This window comes from Pipistrellus kuhlii, unplaced genomic scaffold (genome assembly GCF_014108245.1).
Source record: "Pipistrellus kuhlii isolate mPipKuh1 unplaced genomic scaffold, mPipKuh1.p scaffold_m20_p_14, whole genome shotgun sequence".
Taxonomy (NCBI): Eukaryota; Metazoa; Chordata; class Mammalia; order Chiroptera; family Vespertilionidae; genus Pipistrellus; species Pipistrellus kuhlii.
Genome location: NW_023425449.1, coordinates 7745134 through 7766169, shown reverse-complemented (window position 1 = coordinate 7766169; position 21036 = coordinate 7745134). Strand labels below are relative to the sequence as shown.

At 49.2% G+C, this 21036-nt stretch overlaps 1 protein-coding gene across 1 annotated transcript in view; it reads right to left on the bottom strand.

Moving 5' to 3' along the window:
• The window catches only part of SDC2 (syndecan 2), a 72236-nt gene extending 54235 nt beyond the window's left edge, over nt 1-18001 (bottom strand). Inside the window, exon 1 of the mRNA XM_036436580.2 lies at nt 17396-18001. Coding sequence (XP_036292473.1) covers nt 17396-17455 — 60 coding nt within the window. The 5' untranslated portion in view covers nt 17456-18001. The remainder of the gene's footprint in view (nt 1-17395) is intronic.
• Between the last annotated feature and the right edge of the window lie 3035 nt (nt 18002-21036).

The following is a 21036-nucleotide window of genomic DNA, read 5'->3' as shown; positions in this document are numbered from 1 at the left end:
CCCTAGGTAGCCACCTTCTTGGACAAAGCTTTCTGTAACCTGCCCAGCCTTAACCTGTTAACCGGGAATTCCCTTTTTAAGCTCCGAGACCCCACACGTGGTCTTCATCACAGATAATGTGATCCCACCTACCTCCTCCAGACTGGAGGCCATAAATCCTCAGAGGCCACAGCCCTGCGCCAGACAACCAGAGCTGAGCAAAGGAGTTCCTTACGTAAAGATCCTTCCCAGTACTCAGAGCAGCCTTTCCACACTCGGGTTTTTCCTCCCCACACGTCTCTCACAGGTCTGTTCTGCCTTTAAGAATTATACACACAACTTACTGGGATAATCTATTTACTGGTCTGCTATTAAGATTTATCCTTCAAAGGAAACCCTGAATATGCCTGGACAGTATGTAACAGGTGGTTAGCATAGAACTCCAACATGCCTTTTAAGTTTCTCCTCTTTCAGCTCAATTTTCCAAAAATACACAGCCTATTATTTCCTAGTATTTATATTGGTGGGAGAATCACATCATCAAAAATGTGATACTCTCTGCCCGGCCCGTGTGGCTCAGGTGTTAAAAGTCGGCCTAGGAACCAAGAGGTCACTGTTTCAACTCCCAGTCAGGGCGCATGCCCCGGGTGTGGGCTCGATCCCCAGAGGGAGGAGAGGGGGAGTGTGCAGGAGGCAGTGGATTGATGTTTCTCTCTCTCTAAAAAAAAAATAAAAATAAAAAATCAAACTGAACATATTGTTTAAAAAAGAAGGTGGGCCGAAACCGGTTTGGCTCAGTGGATAGAGTGTCGGCCTGCGGACTGAAAGGTCCCGGGTTCGATTCCGGTCAAGGGCATGTACCTTGGTTGCGGGCACATCCCCAGTGGGGGGTGTGCAAGAGGCAGCTGAACGATGTTTCTCTCTCATTGATGTTTCTAACACTCTATCCCTCTCTCTTCCTCTCTGTAAAAAATCAATAAAATATATATATATATGTGTGTGTGTGTGTGTGTGTGTGTATATATATATATATATATATATATATATATATATATATAATCTTTTTTTAAAGAAGAAGAAGACGGTGGTACTCCATAAGACAGCTGTAACCTGGAAACCAGACCTGCGTTTCGGTTCTGACTGCTCCTCTTTGGGCCAAGTCACTGAGCTTCTCCCAGCCTCTGTCAACCCATTGGTGAGATTACAGGGTCTTACAAGGCACTGGCCTTTCCCAACCTTCCCCAACAGTTTCCTTCCCAGATTGTTCTCTCAATCCAATCTCAAAAGCTTCCCTTCTTTTCACCTCCATGTTGTTTGGACTTCTGCCTGGGGTGTCTGAGGGGAAGTCTTTTGTTTAAAAGACAGCCCTGCAGCTCCCCCAGGCTCCTCCGGGGTGAAAGGAGGTCTCCCCACGCAGGATGTGCCTAATCAAACGCAGACAGCAGCTGCCGAGCTGGAGGGCCTGCTACCCGTCCACCTCGGCCCTCCTCTGGCTCTCCCAGGGAAGCTGTCTGGCACCAGGCCTGCTCCGGCTGTTCGGACCTTATGTTTTCGGCACGTTGCAAAGAACGTCTTCTGTGGGCTCAACTCTCAAAATGCCAGTGGGTCTTTCGGCTTTGCCTTTTCAAGGCGGCTCTCTCCAGAAGCCAACACTATAAACACACGCACAGTGTCTGCAAGCCGATCGCATCTCAACAGCCTGGGATGGGGAAAAGGCCTCTGAGGGGCAGGGATGCAGGGCTCTCAGGAATGAGAGCATCCCTGACACACAGTATTTCGTGAAAAAGTAACAGTGATGAGGACAGCGGCAAAACGCGCCCGCTGGGGAATTGCTAAATGTATGGGTCTCACACACATTTCTATTCCGATCTAGTGTTCCCATGAAGTCCCAACCTCTCTCTACTTCAGCTCTGCGGCCCTCCGAGGTGGAGGCAAGCCTACCATGTTTTTTTTGTTTTGTTTTTTTCCTGGAAAGAGAATGGGACTAACAGCTTAACTTCATGACATGGGTTCTGTTTGTAGATTCAAGATAGTTGGTTTTTTTTCAATGTGTACTAGTACTTTTAAAAATATATATATATTTTATTGGTTTTTTCATAGAGAGGAAGGGAGAGGGATAGAGAGTTAAAAACATCGATCAGAGAGAAATATGGATTAGCTGCCTCCTGCACGCCCCCTATTGGGGATGTGCCCTTGACAGGAATCAAACCTGGGACCCTTCAGTCAGCAGGCCGACGCTCTAGCCACTGAGCCAAACTGGCTAGGGCTATACTAGTACTTTTAAAAGAAAAAAATTATGTCCTTACAAAGTTTTCTTGATAGGATTCTTCTATCAACTACACCTGACAAAAAGCATCTGTTCCAGGAAGTCTTGTGAGAAAAGTGAAGATGTTTTATGAGAATCACTTAGTTCCATCAACTATTTTACAACTATTTACTAACCTGGCCAAATTAATGGCCAGCCTAAACTATGAGAAGCTATCCGTTTCTTCATATGGTCTGTTATAACACTGCGTCTGAAAAACACAGTGAATTGGGATTTAAGCTTTTTTCCCCCCACAGATGAGGTGTAAATCAAAGATTTTTTTTTTTTTTACCTCCCCAAATTACCCAGGGTAAAAGATGTATTTTTAAAAAAAAATAAGTTGATATAATTACATGTTCTCATAAGACATCTATTTATTTGGTGGTGGTTGTCAAGTTTCCCAGAACACAACTTCCATCCAAACAATTCTTCAGGAATAAATATTCTATTTTTATACTCCTTCTTTAATAAATATTTATCGTTTTAAAACATTTCGAAAAAAGTTTCTCTATGATGGAGCATTAAGAAACCAGGGAAAGTAAACTCCACCAATAACTTGTCATAACACTTTAGAGTAGGGGTGTCGAACTCAATCAGAGAAGGGGCCAAAATCTAAAATCCAGCCTAAATCGCGGGCCGAATGGTTTACTGAACAGTCATAAACTGTCATTGTGATGGAAACGCAGCGGAGTGCAGTGATGACAGCGCGGTGCGGGCCACATTGCAAGGCCTGGCGGGACGGATTTGGCCCGAGGGCCTTGTGTTTGACACATGTGCTTTAGAGTGTGAGGACTTTACAAAGGACACGGCGGGAAGGGTAACCACATGGAATCAGCTTTATGATTTTTAGGTCCACAATCCTGGCCATTGGAAGAGTGCTTTTCACCCCAAGAAAGAACTGAGTGCCGCCTGGGTCCGGCCTCCATTCACAAGAGCCTTAAAGCAAACTCTCTCCTAGCAAGGCTCCTGTCTCCACCAGGCCTGGACACGCCCCCACCCGGAACCTCCGACCTCCCCCCCTCCCCCCCCTCCCGTCCTCCAACCCCCCCCTCCCCCCCGCCTGCCCCATCAGAGCAGAAACAGAGGCTGCCAGTCCCCTCCCCCCCCCTGAGAGAGAGAGACAGAGACAGAGACACACACAGAGAGAGAGACACTTGATATAGGCTTTTGGTACTTCTTGCTTATGCTCAGGGCTCTGCAGTGAGGAAATCTGCATGGATATCGTTGAGTGTGGCATTAAAAGCAAGCCCTGGGCCGAAACTGGTTTGGCTCAGTGGATAGAGCGTTGGCCTAAGGACTGAAAGGTCCCAGGTTCGATTCCGGTCAAGGGCATGTGCCTTGGTTGGGGGCACATCTCCAGTAGAAAGTGTGCAGGAGGCAGCTGGTCAATGTTTCTGACTCTCTATCCCTCTCTCTTCCTCTCTGTAAAAAATCAATAAAATATATTTAAAAAAAAAAAAAAGCAAGCCATGGAAATCTTTGTAACGAATGGGCAAGACAAGGCAGACTCACACACTCCACTTCCCTACTGAAAACTAAGATGGACCTCCTCCAAACATTCCACTCAAACACCCACTTCAGATCACAAAAAAATTTACTGGATTAAAATTAACAGCTTAAGAGTTGCACCCTATTATTCCTAATTATTATTACCACTACAGTCACCAACCAGCTGTGACAATCAAAAGCCTGTATTTCTAAATCTCCACGAACCCCCAATTAAGACATTCTGAAGGAAGTTTCAGCTACTTACCTATAGTTAACTGCTCGCAAGGTAAGATCCCTCTGACTACACCTCCAGAGCACACAGTGTGACATCAAAGTCCCGTGTTTCCTTTTCCTATGTCACACATTTCATCACTCGAAATTCAAATAACCAAGAAACATTACACATAGCAAATGAACAGGCTCTTTATACCATTAAAGTAATTATCTTAGGAGAAGTGGTCGCCATCCATCCTACCATTTATTGTCTTCCAAGCCTCACCAGAATCAGCACTAAAATGAGAATTGATAGGATACAGCTTTAGTCTTTCAGTTAGGCGTGAAGAGACAACATGTATGTAATAGAGAGCTGAAACGTATAAATATGTCACAATATACATTTACATACTATATAAGAGACCCCGAGAACCATAAGAAATACAAAAAATTCACCGTTAATACCTCTTTCTCCAATTGACCCCTTAAAAATCAAATTGCCCACCTGTGGGAACCACTGATGTAGACATTAAAATGCAGTAGGTGGGACCAAGAATGCACATTTTTAACAAAACACACCCAAGATGACAGACAGCCTTTCGGCAGAAGATCATCATCCTGAAGCTCTGGGCAGTCCTGGGCTAATGAGCTGTAAGTGGCTGGGTGTGGCATGGCCCCAGGTGGGCCGTATTTTTCACTTGCCTCCTAGTAACTCCTGCCCTCAATCTCGTAGGCACTGGGGATATTTTAAAATTGGAAAACGTGTGGATGGATCACGCTGAGTGAAACGTTAGCCTTGGGACCATGTGGTCCTCAGCCCCCTGGCACTCCCAAGACACAGGCTCTGAGCACTGGCCTCATGACCTTTTCAGAGGGCATTCACTTGCCCAGTTCTTACCAGAACATATAGATTCCAGGACAACAACTGAGATACTCCATGTGCAACATGCAGAGCCTAAAACCCAGGGGAGCAGAGAGTGAGAAGGCGGGGTCTGCTGGGAATTGTCAGCCACAGAACAAGGACAGCTGGCCTTCACACCAGTTATTTCCTGTCTCTAACAGGTGGACACTGCCCCCTCTGTGAGAACTGTCCCTCCTACTCCAGTCCTACTTCCCATTCTCACGAGCAACCTCCCACCTCCTCTCGGGCAGGAAGAAATCTGAGCTGCCACTGCTCCATGGAGCGGCATCTCAGAGGAAGTGGTTAGTCAGGAAAGATGACCGCGTTCGAGAGACAACTGTAACCAATGTGCTCGGCTGGCCGAGAGGAAGAGAGGAGAACAGAGCAAATGTTAAAATGGAGACTGGAATCCTTAAAACTTTATTCCAAGACAGTTAGGTAGAAAAAAGGGGGGAAATGTCTTAGAATAAAAAATAAAAAAAAAAGTGCACAGCCATCAAAGAACTATAGAGCAAGTATGGCTGCAAGTGGGGAAACTGAGAGTGATTCACCAGAGGTCACGGCTGGGTGCTGGCAGAAAAAGGCCAGCCTGTCAGAACCCAAGTCTTCTGGCTACCTGCCCAGCATTCTCCTGCTTCTCCTGGATTAAAGAGGGAAACATGGAGTGCATGCTCTTGGGGCGACAGGGAAGCGGTAGGGAGTGGGTTTCTAACCTAGAGCACTTCTGCCCATTTGTCTCCAGGGTGTTTTCCACAATGAGCACTTAGAAAGCTCTGTGCTATGACATGACATGCTCTGACTGTCCTTGTCCAGACTAAAAAGAGCTACTTGGGGAGCAAAGACCATCTCCCCACAAACACATGACAAGTTGGGACAGTGGCCCCTCGCCCCCAATTCTGTCTTGGAGAGCCTCTGCTTCCTCATCTCCAGAGACTCTTCCTTCCCCTGAAGTTCTTCCCTTTCAAGGCTCCAGGCTGTGACCTGAGCTTGCCTCACCTGCCAATGGCTCCCATAAGCCCAGCTGGCTTTCCTACCTGGTCAGGCACCTGTCAGGGTCCCTGAAAGTCTGAGGCAAGGTCAAATCCCAGGAGTTCCATAAACCCCTAAATTCCACAAATAGAGGTCTTGCCATCAGTTTAACAGCAAGTTGGTTTAAGAGTCTTGCTTCTTGGACCAACTGCTTGAACTAAAGGCAACAGAGGATGTCTAGTCTCAGTCAGACCAAGCTCATTGGGGAAGAAATAAAATATATGTGAAGTTGCTCAGCAGTCAACTTCAAAATACTGTGAGAACTACAGACTCTAAGATTTAAAGGAGATTGTAAGGGTCAGCTAATCTCCTAGTCCAATGGCTGGCAAACTCATTCGTTCACAGAGCCAAATATCAACAGTACGACGACTGACATTTCTTTTTAGAGCCAAATTTTTTTAAACTTAAACTTTTTCTAACGCCACTTCTTCAAAATAGACTCGCCCAGGCCGTGGTATTTTGTGGAAGAGCCACACTCAAGGGGCCAAAGAGCCGCAAGTGGCTCGCGAGCCGCGGTTTGGGGACCACCGTCCTAGCCAGCTAATGCTTGGAACCCCCTTTAGAGATCCCAAATAAATGGCCCTCCAAACACATGTATGCTAACTTCCAGGCTCAGCCCTCACTCCTTCAGAAGTGGTCTGTCCCATCTCTGATGCCTTTTAGAAAGGTTTTCCTTTTATGCAATCATAGTATTATCTCCTTGGAAACTTCCACCCCTCTCATTCCTAATTCTCCTAAAGAATTCAAGATCCAGGAAGACAAAGGGTCAGGTATCCGTCATTACATAAAGCCTTCCTGGTGCTTGTTAGAGGATGATGCTTTCCAGAAAACGTGTTTATGATTGTTGTTTTAAAGTCCTAATAAAATAAAAACGGATCTTCTTGTACATCTACAATGCTAAAAGAAAGTGGTTTTATATGAAATAAACGAAAAGGCTCTTCTGAATGAATACTAAACGTATCTGCCAATAGTTTATGGTATGGAACTTGTTTGAATCTTCTGGGTTTCCTGTCTCTACTTATACCTCAAAGCACAAAATGGCAAGAGCAGCCTGGTCAAGAGCCACAAGAGTAGTTAATGCCCAAGCAGAGAAACAGCAAACACCCAGAGGCAACTCACAAATGCTCTCTTAAAACGTATTAAACCAACAATAATCATGTTGGGGGTAAATCTTATTAACGAAATACACAGGGTTCTGGGCAAATGAAATTTTAATTCATTTATCTCAATTGTGCCTTCAGTCCCCATTTTTATTAAAAGGGCCATAAGCACTTGGTGGAGGCTTGAAAATTGTATGTGATTCTGAACATCACGTTATTAATTCGTCGGTTAAGACTTACTAGTTCCTTCTTTAAAAGCATTGCATAGTATGTGCTGCGTTTATGCTCTGGTCGCATATACACATAAGTCAACCATTTATATCATTTCTTCACACATCCCTCAAGTGCGCTCTCTCTTCCCCACTTCAACCGGACACCGTACCGTTCACGGAATGAATTCGACTCGAACCAGGTCGGAGGAGCAGAATGGCAGTGCAATGGCAGGAGGCGCATGTGCAGCGCCCATACACCATCAGAACACCCCATCTCTGTGCAAGCACGAACTTCGGGCAAATCGAATAAGCTGACCCAACATGCTTCTCCCCAAGAAGACAAGTGCCCTTTGTTCCACGAAGGGCTGTCTTCCTTCAGAAAGGAAAACGTCCCGGTGTTTTCATAAAGACACCCTCAGCTAAGCTTCAGATAAACGCACATGCATAGAACCTCTTGTCTGAAGAGCTCTCCAATGTATCGCTTGTCAAGTGAGCTCTCAAGCCATCTCAACGTGATTATCAGAGGAGTAGGAGGCAGCAGCAGAAGACACTGAGGAGAAGCGTGGGAAAGGGAGAAGCTGGAAGGGAGCAAGGGTTTCCGATCCCTGCCCCGTCTGGAGTGGGGCGGCAGCAGCTCCACGGGGCTTGGTCACAAGCAGTAGAGAACACGGCGTGAGATGACAAAAAACTTACCTGCTTGATGTCCCTGGAAGCCGGAAGAGACCGAGAAAGGTGCCTGGAGCCGTGATGGTCAAACCTTCGGGAAGTCAGGATCACCAGGGGGCAAACAGCCGGGCCCCCGCTCTGATGCATGGCAATGGGTGTTGCGTGGGACCCAGGCCCAGAGAGTGCTTAGAAGCACCCCAGGTGTAGTTCATGTGCAGGAAGGACTGAGAATCAGTGACTTCAGACCATGCCCTTCACCCTCCAGAGGAGGGCTAAGAACTAGAGAGGCTTCCATGTCTCCTCTTCTTTTTTCTTTTTTTTTTCTTTTTATATATTTTATTGATTTTTTACAGAGAGGAAGAGAGAGGGATAGAGAGTTAGAAACATCGATGAGAGAGAATCATCGATCATCTGCCTCTTGCACATCCCCCACTGGTACATGCCCTTGACCGGAATCGAACCTGGGACCTTTCAGTCCGCAGGCCGATGCTCTACCACTGAGCCAAACTGGTTTCGGCAGTGCCTCCTCTTTTCACCCAAACTCAGCAGCCACATAGGAGGAAAAGAAAAAAGGAAAAGCTTCTGCCTCTCCTGTCCTTCCATCTGGCCAGCGACACCTTCGGCCACGCCTCCCACCAGTGCGGGAATCCCGTGCGCCAGGCCCCTAGTTACCAAATAAAATGCCACTCTTACCTAAATGAGTTCAGAAGTAGAACATAAAGGCAATATTTGAATTCATTAGTAACCTTAACAGATAAATCAGTGCTTACAACGTAAGATTTCAACTCGACCTTCTTTCAGAATTTTACAGTTATAATCACAGGTATTACATTATACTATCAAGTCTTAACTAAATTTCCAACTTGTTTGCAAGTCGATTTTGAGCTATCGCTGAGTGTAAGTTAGCTCCCTTTTCAGTTGTGAATAATTGCATTGCTTTTCTGATGTTGAAATACGGATGATGGGGAAAGAAAAAGGATAGTTCAGCATTGCACTTTTGCCTGGTAAAAAAAAAAAAATCAGTCATAAATTTGTGAAAATACATGTCCTTTAGTGTCAAGGGTCAGAATGCACGTGAAAAACAGGAAACATATGCATGCATATTTATGCATATAAAAAAATATTCCATAATCTCAAAACCTAAAGCTAGAAGAAAAAAAAAAGAGAAACAAATGCATCTTAAAAACCTATTATGGCCGAAACTGATTTGGCTCAATGGATAGAGTGTCGGCTTGGGGACTGAAAGGTCCTGGGTTCAATTCCGGGCAAGGACATATACCTTGGTTGCAGGCATATCCCCAGTAGGGGGTGTGCAAGAGGCAGCTGATCAATGACTCTCTCTCTCATCGATGTTTCTAACTCTATCTCTCTCCCTTCCTCTCTGTACAAAATCAATAAATCAATCAATCAATAAATATATATGTACATATATATATATACATATATATATATGAGATACCTTTTATGGGCCAGGTTTGTGGTAGAAGTTCTTAATCATTACTGAGGCTAATCTCCAAAACATCCTAGAATCAAACTATTACAATCCCATTTAAAACTGAGGAAAAAAGCTCAGAGATTTTAAGAAACTTCCCCACAGTCTCATGGTTTTTAGGGGTTAATACCACCAGAAACAGAACCCCAATATATACCTGACTTCCGAACCTTCAAAATTACCTCCTGCATTATCTAAATTTGGGAGAACACAACTGAGCCTTGGCAGTGCTAGACCTACAACTTCCCATGAATTAAAACCCATATATGTTATGATCCATACTTTATTGCACGTCACCCACCTGTCACCCATGTAACTAGAGATGGTTGCCTAGCAACTCAATAAACAGTGGCCTTCTGGTTCCTAAACATGTCAAGTGGATTGAACTATCAGCACAGATGTACTCACCCTAATATAGTAAACCTTCAGTCAACCAGAAACTAGAGACCCTTACATGAACATCTTTACGCTTTTCTGCATCTGTTGAGATGATCAGAGTGCCGTCTCCCTTCAACTTAATAATCGCATTGCTTTCCTGATGTTGAAGCCATCAGGAAAAACCCTACTTGGAATCATCATTATCCTCTTAACAAGCTGCTGGATTCAGTTTCATGAATATTCTATTTAAAAATCTTGGCACCTAGGACCACAAGTGAAACCGGCCAGCAGATTTGTTTTCTTATGCTCTCCTTGTCTGGTGTAAGGCTAGCCTCATAAAATGAAAGAATAGCCTTCTGTCATTCTCTAAACTCTCGTACAACAATTACTCTCTGTCCTGAAGGATCAGCAGAACTAACTTGTAAAACCATCTAGGTCTGGGGCCATTTTTCTAATTGAGGGGGGAAAAAAGTTTTGAGATCGTTGTAGGTTCCCATAAAGTTGTAAGAAAACATGCAGAGAGAGCTCTTGTCCCCTTTATCCAGTTTCCACCAGTGGTGACGTGTCTCAAAACGATAGTAAATCTATCACAACAGGAATATCGACATCGATAGAGCTCGCCAATCTTATTCAGATTTCCCGTTTATACTCATTTGTTTGTGTGCATGTATTTACTGCGATAGCTTTATCGCATGCTCAGGTTTGTGTATACATATGTGTAGACATAATGTATGTACTATAACCAAAGTTTTATCTCACATAGTTTCATATTTAACTTTTTGTCCACTGCAGTTTCCAAATGATAAACACTCTTCAAATACATTTTTAATGGCTAAATCATATTGTAGTATAAATTACTATCTTTTATTTTATATTTGATTTTTTTTTTTTTTTTTTACAGAGAGGAAGAGAGAGGGATAGAGAGTTAGAAACATCAATGAGAGAGAATCATCGATCAGCTGCCTCCTGCACACTTCCCCACTGGGGATGTGCCCACAACCAAGGTACATGCCCTTGACCGGAATTGAACCAGGGTCCCTTCAGTCCTCAGGCTGACGCTCTATCCACTGAGCCAAACCAGTTTCAGCCTGTTGAAGATTTTTAATAGTAAGATCCAAGGCTCCAATTGCTAAAAGGAAGAATTGCATGCATGTCTACCCTTAAAAAAAAAAAAAAAAAAAAAAAAAGTACTCCCTGTCTAGCTCCCCAGCTTCCCAACTCTCCATCATCACCCTCTCCCCCTCATTCTAGATCAGCGGTCGCCAACCGAGGGTCCGCAGGCCACTGGTGGTCCATGAGGTCCGAGAGGCTGGCGACCCTTGCTCCTTCCCACGCGCTGGAATCTCAGTCAAGCCCAAGAAAACAGGAGGAAGCAAGAATGTGCACGGATGATGTGCGGGACTTGACATCAACTGCTTGTTTCGTCTTCACGCCAACACCGCCATGTGCATGAAGCTGAGGTCTGGACCTGTGGTCGGCAAACTGCAGCTCGCGAGCCACATGCGGCTCTTTGGCCCCTTGAGTGTGGCTCTTCCACAAAATACCACGTGTGGGAGTGCATGTACAGTGAGATTGAAACTTGGTGGCCCATGCGCAGAAGCCGGTTTTCGGCTCTCCAAAGAAATGTCAACCGTTGTACTGTTCATAGTTGGCTCTATGGACTAATGAGCTTGCCCACCACCGGTCTGGAGAATCAAAACTGTCCAACTAGCCCAGGTCCACCCCGGGTGCCGGACTCAGCTGAGCACAGACCACACAGAGGGAAGCAAGCTCCAGCGGGACCCACCAAGCCCGCCTGCCCCGGCCACAGGCGCCTGCACTTCAGCAGCAGCATCCTCTGAACCAGGTATCTGCTGCTGGCGCCCCTGGTGTGGGCACAGGGCCTCCCCTCGGGGGGCACTAACCCCTCTAGAAAACATCAGAGGTCTCAGAAGGCCTGGGGAACATCTTATGCAGCTCCCTGGCTTCATAGTCCAGAAAGCAGAAGCCGAGAAAGAAAACAAAGAAGGGGGGGGGGGGGACAAAACACTAAGTACCTCTGTGCCTGAAGCACCCATCCCATGCTCCCTCCGCCTCTGCTCACAGCGGCTGTGTCATTAAGGCATTCTCAGGCACAATCTATACACACGTGTGTGTGTGTGTGTGTGTGTGTGTGTGTGTGTGTGTGTGTGTGGTTTCTAAGTGACTCAGAGTTCAGTGACAAAACTGAGGAAGTGGCCAGGTCCCAGCATCGAAACTCAGGCTTGTCCGCCTCCCGTGCCCAACCCCTTTGCACTCTGCCCCAGTCCCCCGGGTCACTGAGCTACGTTCTGCTAGAAGGCCTGGGACCGAAACAAAATAGCTTGGAACCGGGGTAACATGCGAAACCCAGGGCAGCGGTCCCCGCACGTGGCTGACTCAGTAGACGCATCGGAGATGCTTCATAAAAACACAGACCACCGCCCCCTTCCAGGTTTCTGATGGTGTCTGTCTGAGAGGTGTTTTTACCCACGTCCACCGGGATCCTGACCCTCAGTCTGCCTGTTGACGGGAAGATGAAGGGAAGGGCCGGATCATGCGTGTTAAGCTGTGTGGGACTTGGATTTGAAGCAGCAGCATTTAAAAGGAGAAACAGCCGAAACTGGTTTGGCTCAGTGGATAGAGCGTCAGCCTGCGGACTGAAAGATCCCAAGTTCTATTCTGGTCAAGGGCATGTACATTGACTGCGGGCACATCCCCAGTAGAAGATGAGCAGGAGGCAGCTGGTCGATGTTTCTCTCTCATCGACGTTTCTAGCTCTCTATCTTTCTCCCTTCCTCTCTGTAAAAAATCAATTATATATATATATATATATATATATATATATATATATATATAATTTTTTTATTATTATTATTATTTTTAATAGGAGAAACAGGGAAGAGGGCATGTCCCAGGAACATTGACGACAGGGAGGCTGGTCGGCTGGCCAAGGCCCATAAACATGACCCAGAGGGATCCAGAGGGTGTAAGTTGGAAGGAGCGTGTTATGGAGTATCTTCTAAATCTGGCAGAGATCGTCAGGCCCCACACCACTGTCTCAAGGGTCCACACGGAGTTCATGGAGCGTGGGTAACACGATCAGAGTGATACACAGGATACATCCAACAGCCGAGGAGCCTCTGGGCCGGGAAGGACAACTCCAAGGCTGCGGACATGAAGGCAGGAGGAGCTGGCAAGGCCCCTCGGGAGGAAACACGGGAAGGGAAAACTATCCGGAGCCCTAAAAGGAGAGCTCCCCCTCAAAGACAGCGGGGCTCGCCCGGGTTGCTTACTGCTTTCTCCGGAGCGCCCCATGGGGGCTGGACAAATGTCTGCGGGACAAACAACAGGCAGGTGGATGGACGCGGAGGCCAGCCGGCCGTGTAAGTCAACAGAGATAAGGGAGTCCAGGGCGCCTTCAAGATTCAAGTCCAAAGGACTACAATGAAAGAGACGGCTCAGGCACCGAGGACAAGAGACTCTTGTCTTCAGCAAAGGCTCTTCTTCATGATTTCCTGCTTTTATTTGGTAACCTTTATGTTGGCTTCCGGTCCAGGAAAGAACCCGGTGATTTCGAGGCGTTTATAAGGGACAGTGGGCCAGGGGCATGAATGGTGAGGAAGACGACGATGGGTGAGATCTTTCCGTCTGACTTCAGGAAACGGAGGAGGGCCACTCTCGTGAGGATCTACACGCAGCTGACCTTCCTCGCAGGACCCATTGGATCATTGCCAGCGGGCATGCCCACAGCCCAATGGCTTGACCAGTCTCCACACAAGCCTTCCTGACAAAGGGGGCTCAGCTCTATGTGGCCGGGTCAGCCTCAGGGGCCTTGCCAACCTCAGGAAGTCGCAGGCCACCTAAGAACTGGCCAGTCAGGTCTCTGGGGGATTCTGAAGACATGAGAACTAGTCCAAACTTGGGGGGGGGAAAAAATCTAGATGATTCTCTGAAATCCTTTCCAAACTATTGATTATTCAAGGCACCATTCGAGTGATCATGTTAACACAGTCCTTCTAAAGGTGAGCCCCATCAAAACTAGGGGTCCCTGCCAAAACCGGTGTGGCTCAGTGGATAGAGCATCGGTCTGTGGACCGAAGGGCCCCAGGTTCGATTCCGGTCAGGGGCATGTACATTGGTTGCAGGCACATCCCCAGTGTGTGTGTGGGTGTGGGGGGGGGGGGGGTGCAGGAGGCAGCTGGTCGATGTTTCTCTCTCATCAATGTTTCTAACTCTCTATCCCTCTCTCCCTTCCTCTCTGTAAAATATCAATTAAAAAACAACACACAAAAAAAATAAAAAACTAGGGGTCCCAGGTTCCAGAAGTAAGGGTTGGAGAGCACACTCACATTCCTCCTGGGGCAGTGGTCGGCAGACTGCGGCTCGCGAGCCACCTGCGGCTCTTTGGCCCCTTGAGTTTTTAGCAAAGGCCAGCTTATTAAGTTCATAACAATGTGCCTACCTGTATAGTTTAAGTTTTAAAAATGTGGCTTTCAAAAGAAATTTTTTTTTAAAAAAAGTAATTTCAATCGTTGTCATTTGGCTCCGTTGATATTTGGCTCTGTGGACTGATGAGTTTGCTGACCACTGTCTTAGGGCACATCTTCTGGCAAGCCTGATCTTACAAGCTCTTCCCTTCTTAAATGACCTCTACCTGCTGCTCCTGCCCAGCTCCCAGAGAAAGGGGCCCTGGTCTCTGTACAATCCCGCGGCAAAAGTAATCTGTTTCATTACTCCCACAGCCAACGCGTATGTTTTTAAAGCACCGCAAAAGGTTATATCGTTCCCACTTTATTTTCCCCTTTTCCTGCAAGCTTCCCAAAGCCTGCCTTTCACAGCGCGCCCCGAGAGGTAACGCACGGGTCTGAATGACTTGACAGTTTCTTTTCATTGACACACACCTAAAAAAGCCCCCCCCCCCCCGAGTTCAAAACACTTCCTTTTTGAAAACATATTTCCAGTTCCAATTATGCATTTGTAACAGTCTGCAATATATTCCTTCTAAAGCTAAACAGTCAAAGAACAGAGAAACAGCAACCTATCACTATACTGCCACACTCAGCCGGCCTGTCCCCTCGCGCCCGCAGTGAGTCCCAACCTGCCGGGGGCAAGGACCAAGCATCAGCACCCACCGGCGGTCCCTGCTGTCCCCAGGCTGTCCCCAGCTTCCACACCGGCCACCGGTCCCTTTTCCCAGGCAGCTCTGAGCCTTGGCTCCTGAAAACCTTTTTTTTTTTTTTTTACCCTTGGGCTTCGTTGAAACTAAAGAACTCACTCACTGCAGACATTTTTTTTCCCTTTCTTTCCTTTTAAAGAGAGGTTTTAAGCTCCGACGATCACGACACCTAACTCCCAGGAAACGGCAGTGTTCAGGGAGAAACGTGGAGTGCTGGAAATGATGTGCTAACGGAATGGCTGAACGTTCAAAAATTAAATCTCTCAGCGCCGCGTGCATCTCAGCGGATGGACGGGACACGCAGACGGACTGAAAAGTCATGGAAGCGGACCCATGTGGAAACAGCCCCCATGGGGGACTGCCTAACTAACGAACGCTAGGCGACGGCCTCCAAGTTCACATTTTCAAAACATCTAAGCACGCTTCTGGATGGCACTCCGGTGACTGCAAGCAGGATCGGCCGCAGCAGCTCACTCAGAAAAGCACAGGGTTCTGGCTGGAAATGAGTCTCCCCCAAAACTGAGTCTGGGGGAGAGGTGGCCCTGGGGAGGGAGCACAGGTGCCGCTCAGCCAGTTGATGCTAACACTCCGAGAGGCAGCAGATAGACACTCTTTTCCTAGAATCCCCAAACAGTAACATCCCTTGTAAACCCAGTAAAAATAATAATAAAAAAAATAAAAAATAATAAAAAAGGATCTCCTCAACCTTGTAGGGCTCCGAGGCAGGCTTCTCCTGAAAACCTTTCAACAGAGCTCTCTCCCTTTGCCCTATTTTGCAACAAGATGAGCAGCAGTGTTTTTCTGAAACAAATAGAGAATCTCTCCCCCTTTCCTGTGTGTGTGTGCACAACAAGCCAAAGTTCACCAGCCCCCATGGATTCAAGCTCATGTGCCAAAGGGAAAATACTCGGAAGCGGCTCGGGTATAGTATTTGGGTTCTGCGCTCCGTTCAATACTCAACCACTCTGTGCAGCGCCTGAGTCCACCTGCCTGCCCTCCGGCCTCCCGGGACCTGCGGGGACCCGCTGGCCCGCACCGAGGCTCCCGCCCAGGAGAAAAATGCCCATCGGCTGGCTGCTCAGTGCCAAGGAGGTTTCCCAACCCTCCACTGCCTCAGCTCAAAAAAAAGGGGAGAAAGGGGAAAACAGCACCCACCGCTAAAGATGGCATTTCTTACTAGGAGAGACACCTCCGTTCATTAGAAATGGGCACGGTACCCGCTGGCCAAGGGAGGGGACCTGGGGAACCAGAAGGAACAGAAAGGGCTGTCCTGCTTAACCGAGACCCCAGAAATGCAATGGGGTGCTAGGGCTTCGCCCCACAAAGCTCCCTGCGCCCAGGGAGGTGGGGGCCGCCAGGCACCAGGGAAAGCCCAGGACACAGTCCCCGGTAGAGGGCGCTCGCGGGGCGACGCAGGGAAACAAGCTCCAGCCACGGACACGCACCCAGAGGAGAAACCGAGCGCCCACAGCCGGACACCGAGTGCCCACTGCCCGCTCGGGCTGCAGGAGAGGCGTCCCGGCCTCGGGTGCACCCCGCCAGGGCCCGCGATGGGAGCGCGGCGGGCGGGCTGCGAGCCTGGGCCCCGGGCCGCCTGGAGAGCCAGCCGAGGCCGCGCGGTGTCCCCGCATCCACCTCGCCCTGCACCGCCCTCAGCATGAACATGTCCTCCGGTCCCCGGGAGCCAGCGGCCGCCTCGGTTCTCCATGGAGGAGGAGGGAGGGGGTCTCTGCAGGGCGGGATCGCAGCATTTACTTCCCCGCCGTTTGGCGAACCCCCGCAGGCACGCAGGCTGCGCCCCGCGGGCAGCAGCATCTCCACGTCCCGTCTGCGCGCCCCCCCCCCACACACTCGCCCCTGCCACGGAGGAGATCAAACAAAAGAACTTTTGCAAACTTTCCTCTCCCGACACACGCGGCTGGCTCACGCCGGGGCCCTCTCCCCTCCGAACTGGGATGCATCCGAGCGGGGAAAGCGGGGGTGCAGGAGGGGGGACCTCCAAGTTTCCCGGGGGCCCCTCGGCGGCGAGGAGCGCGAGGAGGGGGCCGGTTCCCCGGCAAGCCTCCTATGGGTTCCCGCTCCCACCCTTCCCCCAGGTCCTTCCCGGGGAGTGGGGAGGTCCGAGCAAGACCCTCTGCAGGCGAAGCAGTTGGTGGTGACCCCGGGGGCCTCTGCGGTTGGACCAAAAACGGCGGTTCTCGCGCCCTCGTCCCCGGGGGCAACTCCGGCGCGCGGCGCCGCTGCGGGCAGGGAAGGAGAGGGGTGGGGGCGAGCGCGTCCATTCCAGCAGCCCCCCTCCCCGCCCGGGAAGGGGGTTTCCCGAGCGCCCAGTCTGGGGGTGTGGGCGTGAGAACCCTCAGGGGGTGCTCCCCGGCCCCCGCGGGCGCTGCGGACTCCTCCCGGCTGGAGCACCCGAAGCGGTGCGCCCGCGCGCGCGACCCCGCCGGCTCACTCACCGACTCCGCCGCCACGCAGGCCACCAAGCCCAGGGTGAGCAGGATCCAGGCGCGCCCCATGTTCCCCGAGGACCGGCCGGAGCCGCCGCTGGCCGCCCGAGCGCCGCGAAGCCTCCTGCCCGGCACCGGGCGCAGCCGCGACCAGGGATCCGAGCGAAGCAGCTGCAGCTGGGGGGTCGGGCTCAGGCTGGGAGCTCCGGCTCCGGCTCCGGCTCCGGCTCGGGGCGCTCTCCGCCTCCCCCGGGTTGGCTCCCGGGTCCTCCGCTCGCCCGGGGCCGCGCCGCCTTCTCACTTGTTGGCTCTGCGCTCCCTCCCGGCGCCCCGGAGCCGCTGCGCTGGGGAGGCTGCTCCCGGGGCTCCGCTCGCTCTGCGGTTCTCTTGCTCCCCCGCGGGCTGCTGCTCAGCCTCGCGGCTCGGCTTCTTTTCGGGGGGAATCAGCCGGGAAGGCTTGGGATGCGGCTGGCTGCGGCTGAAGTTTGGGGAGCAGCCCGGCGGGGTGCGCTCCGCGCGGCTGGAGCTCCCCGAGTGTCTGGCGGGGAGCGCGGCGGAGCGCGGAGAGTGGCTCGGCGGCGGCGCCCCTCCTCCCCGCGCCGCCTCCCTCCCTCCGGGGTCCTCCTCCTCCTCCAGGCCTCAGCTCCCTCCCTCCCTTCTTCCCTCCCTCCCTCCTCCTCCCCGAGCTGGCTGCTCCGGGCTCCCCGGGCCTCTGGGAGCGAGGAGGCGGCACTGTGGCTCCCAGCTAAACCTGGAGAGATTCCGAGGGGATTACGCCCCGATTGGCAGCCCGGGGACCAGTGGGCGGCTCTCCAGGTCGGCTCCTCATCCGCAGTCTGGACTCCAGCGGCTCCTTCCTGATCTCCTCCCTTTCCCTCTTCTCTATCCCAATGCTCCTCTGTCCCTCTCTACGCTTTTTCGCTTTTTCGCTCTGTGCTTCCCCCCTATGTCGGTTTCGCTTCACTTTCTTTCTTTCTTTCTTTTTTTTTTTTCTGAAGGAAGATGAATGAGGCCAGGAGAGACCTTATGTAGCCTGCGAGCATGAGACCCGTGGAAAAGAACTGCTCTGAGAGTCGGGAACACACACACAAAGTTTGCAGATGCCTGCGAGCCCTGGGGAGTGTTCGTACATCTCCCAAGTCGTAAAAATTGTGTTTTTAAAAGAGAAGACAAAGCAGGTATAACGAGTATGAAGAGAATTTCCCCACCCCACGGTCTTCCATCGCCCCCCTTCCCAATAAAAAAAGAGAAGTAGAGGAAGACTCCTATAAACCCCAAATGCGACACTTTCAAAGCTCATCATTTCACTAAGAGCTTACATACCATTTCTGCCTCACACACAGTGTAAGCCCCTGAGGCGTTTTATAGACTTCACTTCAGCGCAAAGGTCTTGATATTTGGAAGCTACAAATAGGGTAATTCGGTGAAAAATTGGATGGAGACCCTGAATAGTAACAGATTTAAGAGAACTTCAAAGACAGGAGGGATATAGTGATTTCTGGTTTGAAGAACATAATGAGCATGTATTTCCCCGAATGAAAGCAATAGATCTGAAATATTTTGTTTTAATCCCCCCCCCCAATTCCATGTCTGGGGTGTATTACAGAACATGGCAAATGCATAGCCCCTTCCAGTTCTAACTACTTTTCTCTCTGACTTATGGAGTCATGAGTAATGGAGACATACTGCTTCTAGCCATCTTGTCCACCACTGTGTTTCTCGTTCCTGGTTCTTAAGACACACAATAAATATTTATTGAATTAACTTTGTTCTAAAACTCAATCTGTACTGCATAAGAGTTGTGATCCTTTAAGATACATAGACCCTATATAATAAAAACTTAATATGCAAATCAACCAAAGGGCAGGACTATCCATAGACTGACCAGTTGCTATGATGCGCACTGACCACCAGAGGGTAGACACTCAATGCAGGAGCTGCCTGCAGGCCCCAGGCCAGCCAAGGTGAGTGCCAGGGGAGGAACCCCTGATTGCCCCGCTGGTTGCCCCACAGAAGGAAGTTACCAGCAGCGGTGGCAGGGGGTGGAGCTGGCTAGTGGCTGATGCCAGGTCCACCCACCAGTCACCCCACAGGTCGACTCTGATCCCCAGCCGTGCATGAATTTTGTGCACCAGGCCTCTCATATAGATATATATACCCTGTTTCCCTGAAAATAAGACAGTGTCTTATATTAATTTTTGCTCCCAAAGATGCACTAGATCTTATTTTCAGGGGATGTCTTATTTTTCCATGCGGTAGGTCTTATTTTCGGAGGATGTCTTATTTTCGGGGAAACACGGTAGATACAAGGCTATGGTAATTTTTGAACTTAGTATTAGAATAAAATGGAGTTATACTCTGAGAATTACAATGTCTTAGTAATGTGCCACTGTAATAAATCTCGAAGAAAGAAATTTTGAGAACTGGAGAGTTACAACCTGAAGTTGGAGACACCCAGCTCTTTGCTTTTGAGTGCCAACCACCAAGCTTCCCATGGGAAAGTTTAAGGCATGGCCAGCCAGGAGGGTCACATGGAGAAATTGAAGAGTGAGCAAAGAAGAAAGAAAAGAAGGAAAAGATCAGGGCACTGGAAGTTGTCACACTGGCTGCTTCTGATTCCATAGAAATGGAGCTAGCCCCTCTGAATCCATGTGAGTCCAGGCTGGTTTTTGGGAAAACGAACGATGACCATATTTTGAAGAAGTATCCTTTGTGGGTTGGAGAATTTCGTAAGGAGAGACTTGCTAAAGGAGACTCCAAAAAATGAGCAATGTGAGAGAAATGCAGAGCCATAAAATGTCACCTCTACTCCCCAATGAGACCTTATCTGCTCTTGAGCCTTCCAGCAAGACCACACCCCCTAATTTCTCCCAGGAGAGTACCTCAAATAATGTAGAAATCTAATAAAAGGGGAAAATGCAGCCATCCCCTGGGTCTCACCGTTATTGCTGTTTGTTGGGGCCATCCCACCGAGCCAGAGGCAAAGACTGATAACATGGAATAAGAAGATGCATCTGTTGAAGGAATATGTTGTCCGTGTCCCCTGGAGACATATCCCAAGGCCCTTTACATTTAGAAGACCCTCAGGGACTTGTTCTTTATATAAACAATCATGCAACGTTGAGAGTATATATAACATAAGGGCGTGGTACCGCTTTGCCAATTAAACATATCAGGCATATGATAACAATATTCAAATCTTATGCTCACATACATTAGCCGGTGTGGCCAAGAGGATGGATAATCTCATTATAGGAAGGTTCACTAATAGTAACAGCACTCATACAAGAGCTGGATACACACACACACACACACAAAAAAAATTGCCTGCGATGAGTGGAATGGAGATCAAGGACGCGATGTTCCCTACTGTTAGGAACAAGTCTAATGTTGGAAATGACAAAGGAGGCTGAGTAGCGTATAAATAACTTATTTCTCACCGTTCCGGAATCTGGGAAGTCCAAGATCAAGGCCCTGGAAGATTCTGTGTCTGATGAGAGCCCTCTTCCTGGGTCATGAATGACTGTCTTTTCTCTGTGTCCTCACACAGCAAAGGGGAGAGGGAACTGCCTGGGCCCCTTTGGTAAATGCACTAGTCAGTCCCATCCACGAGGGCCGAGCTCTGTGAACATAGAGACAACAGCCCCCAA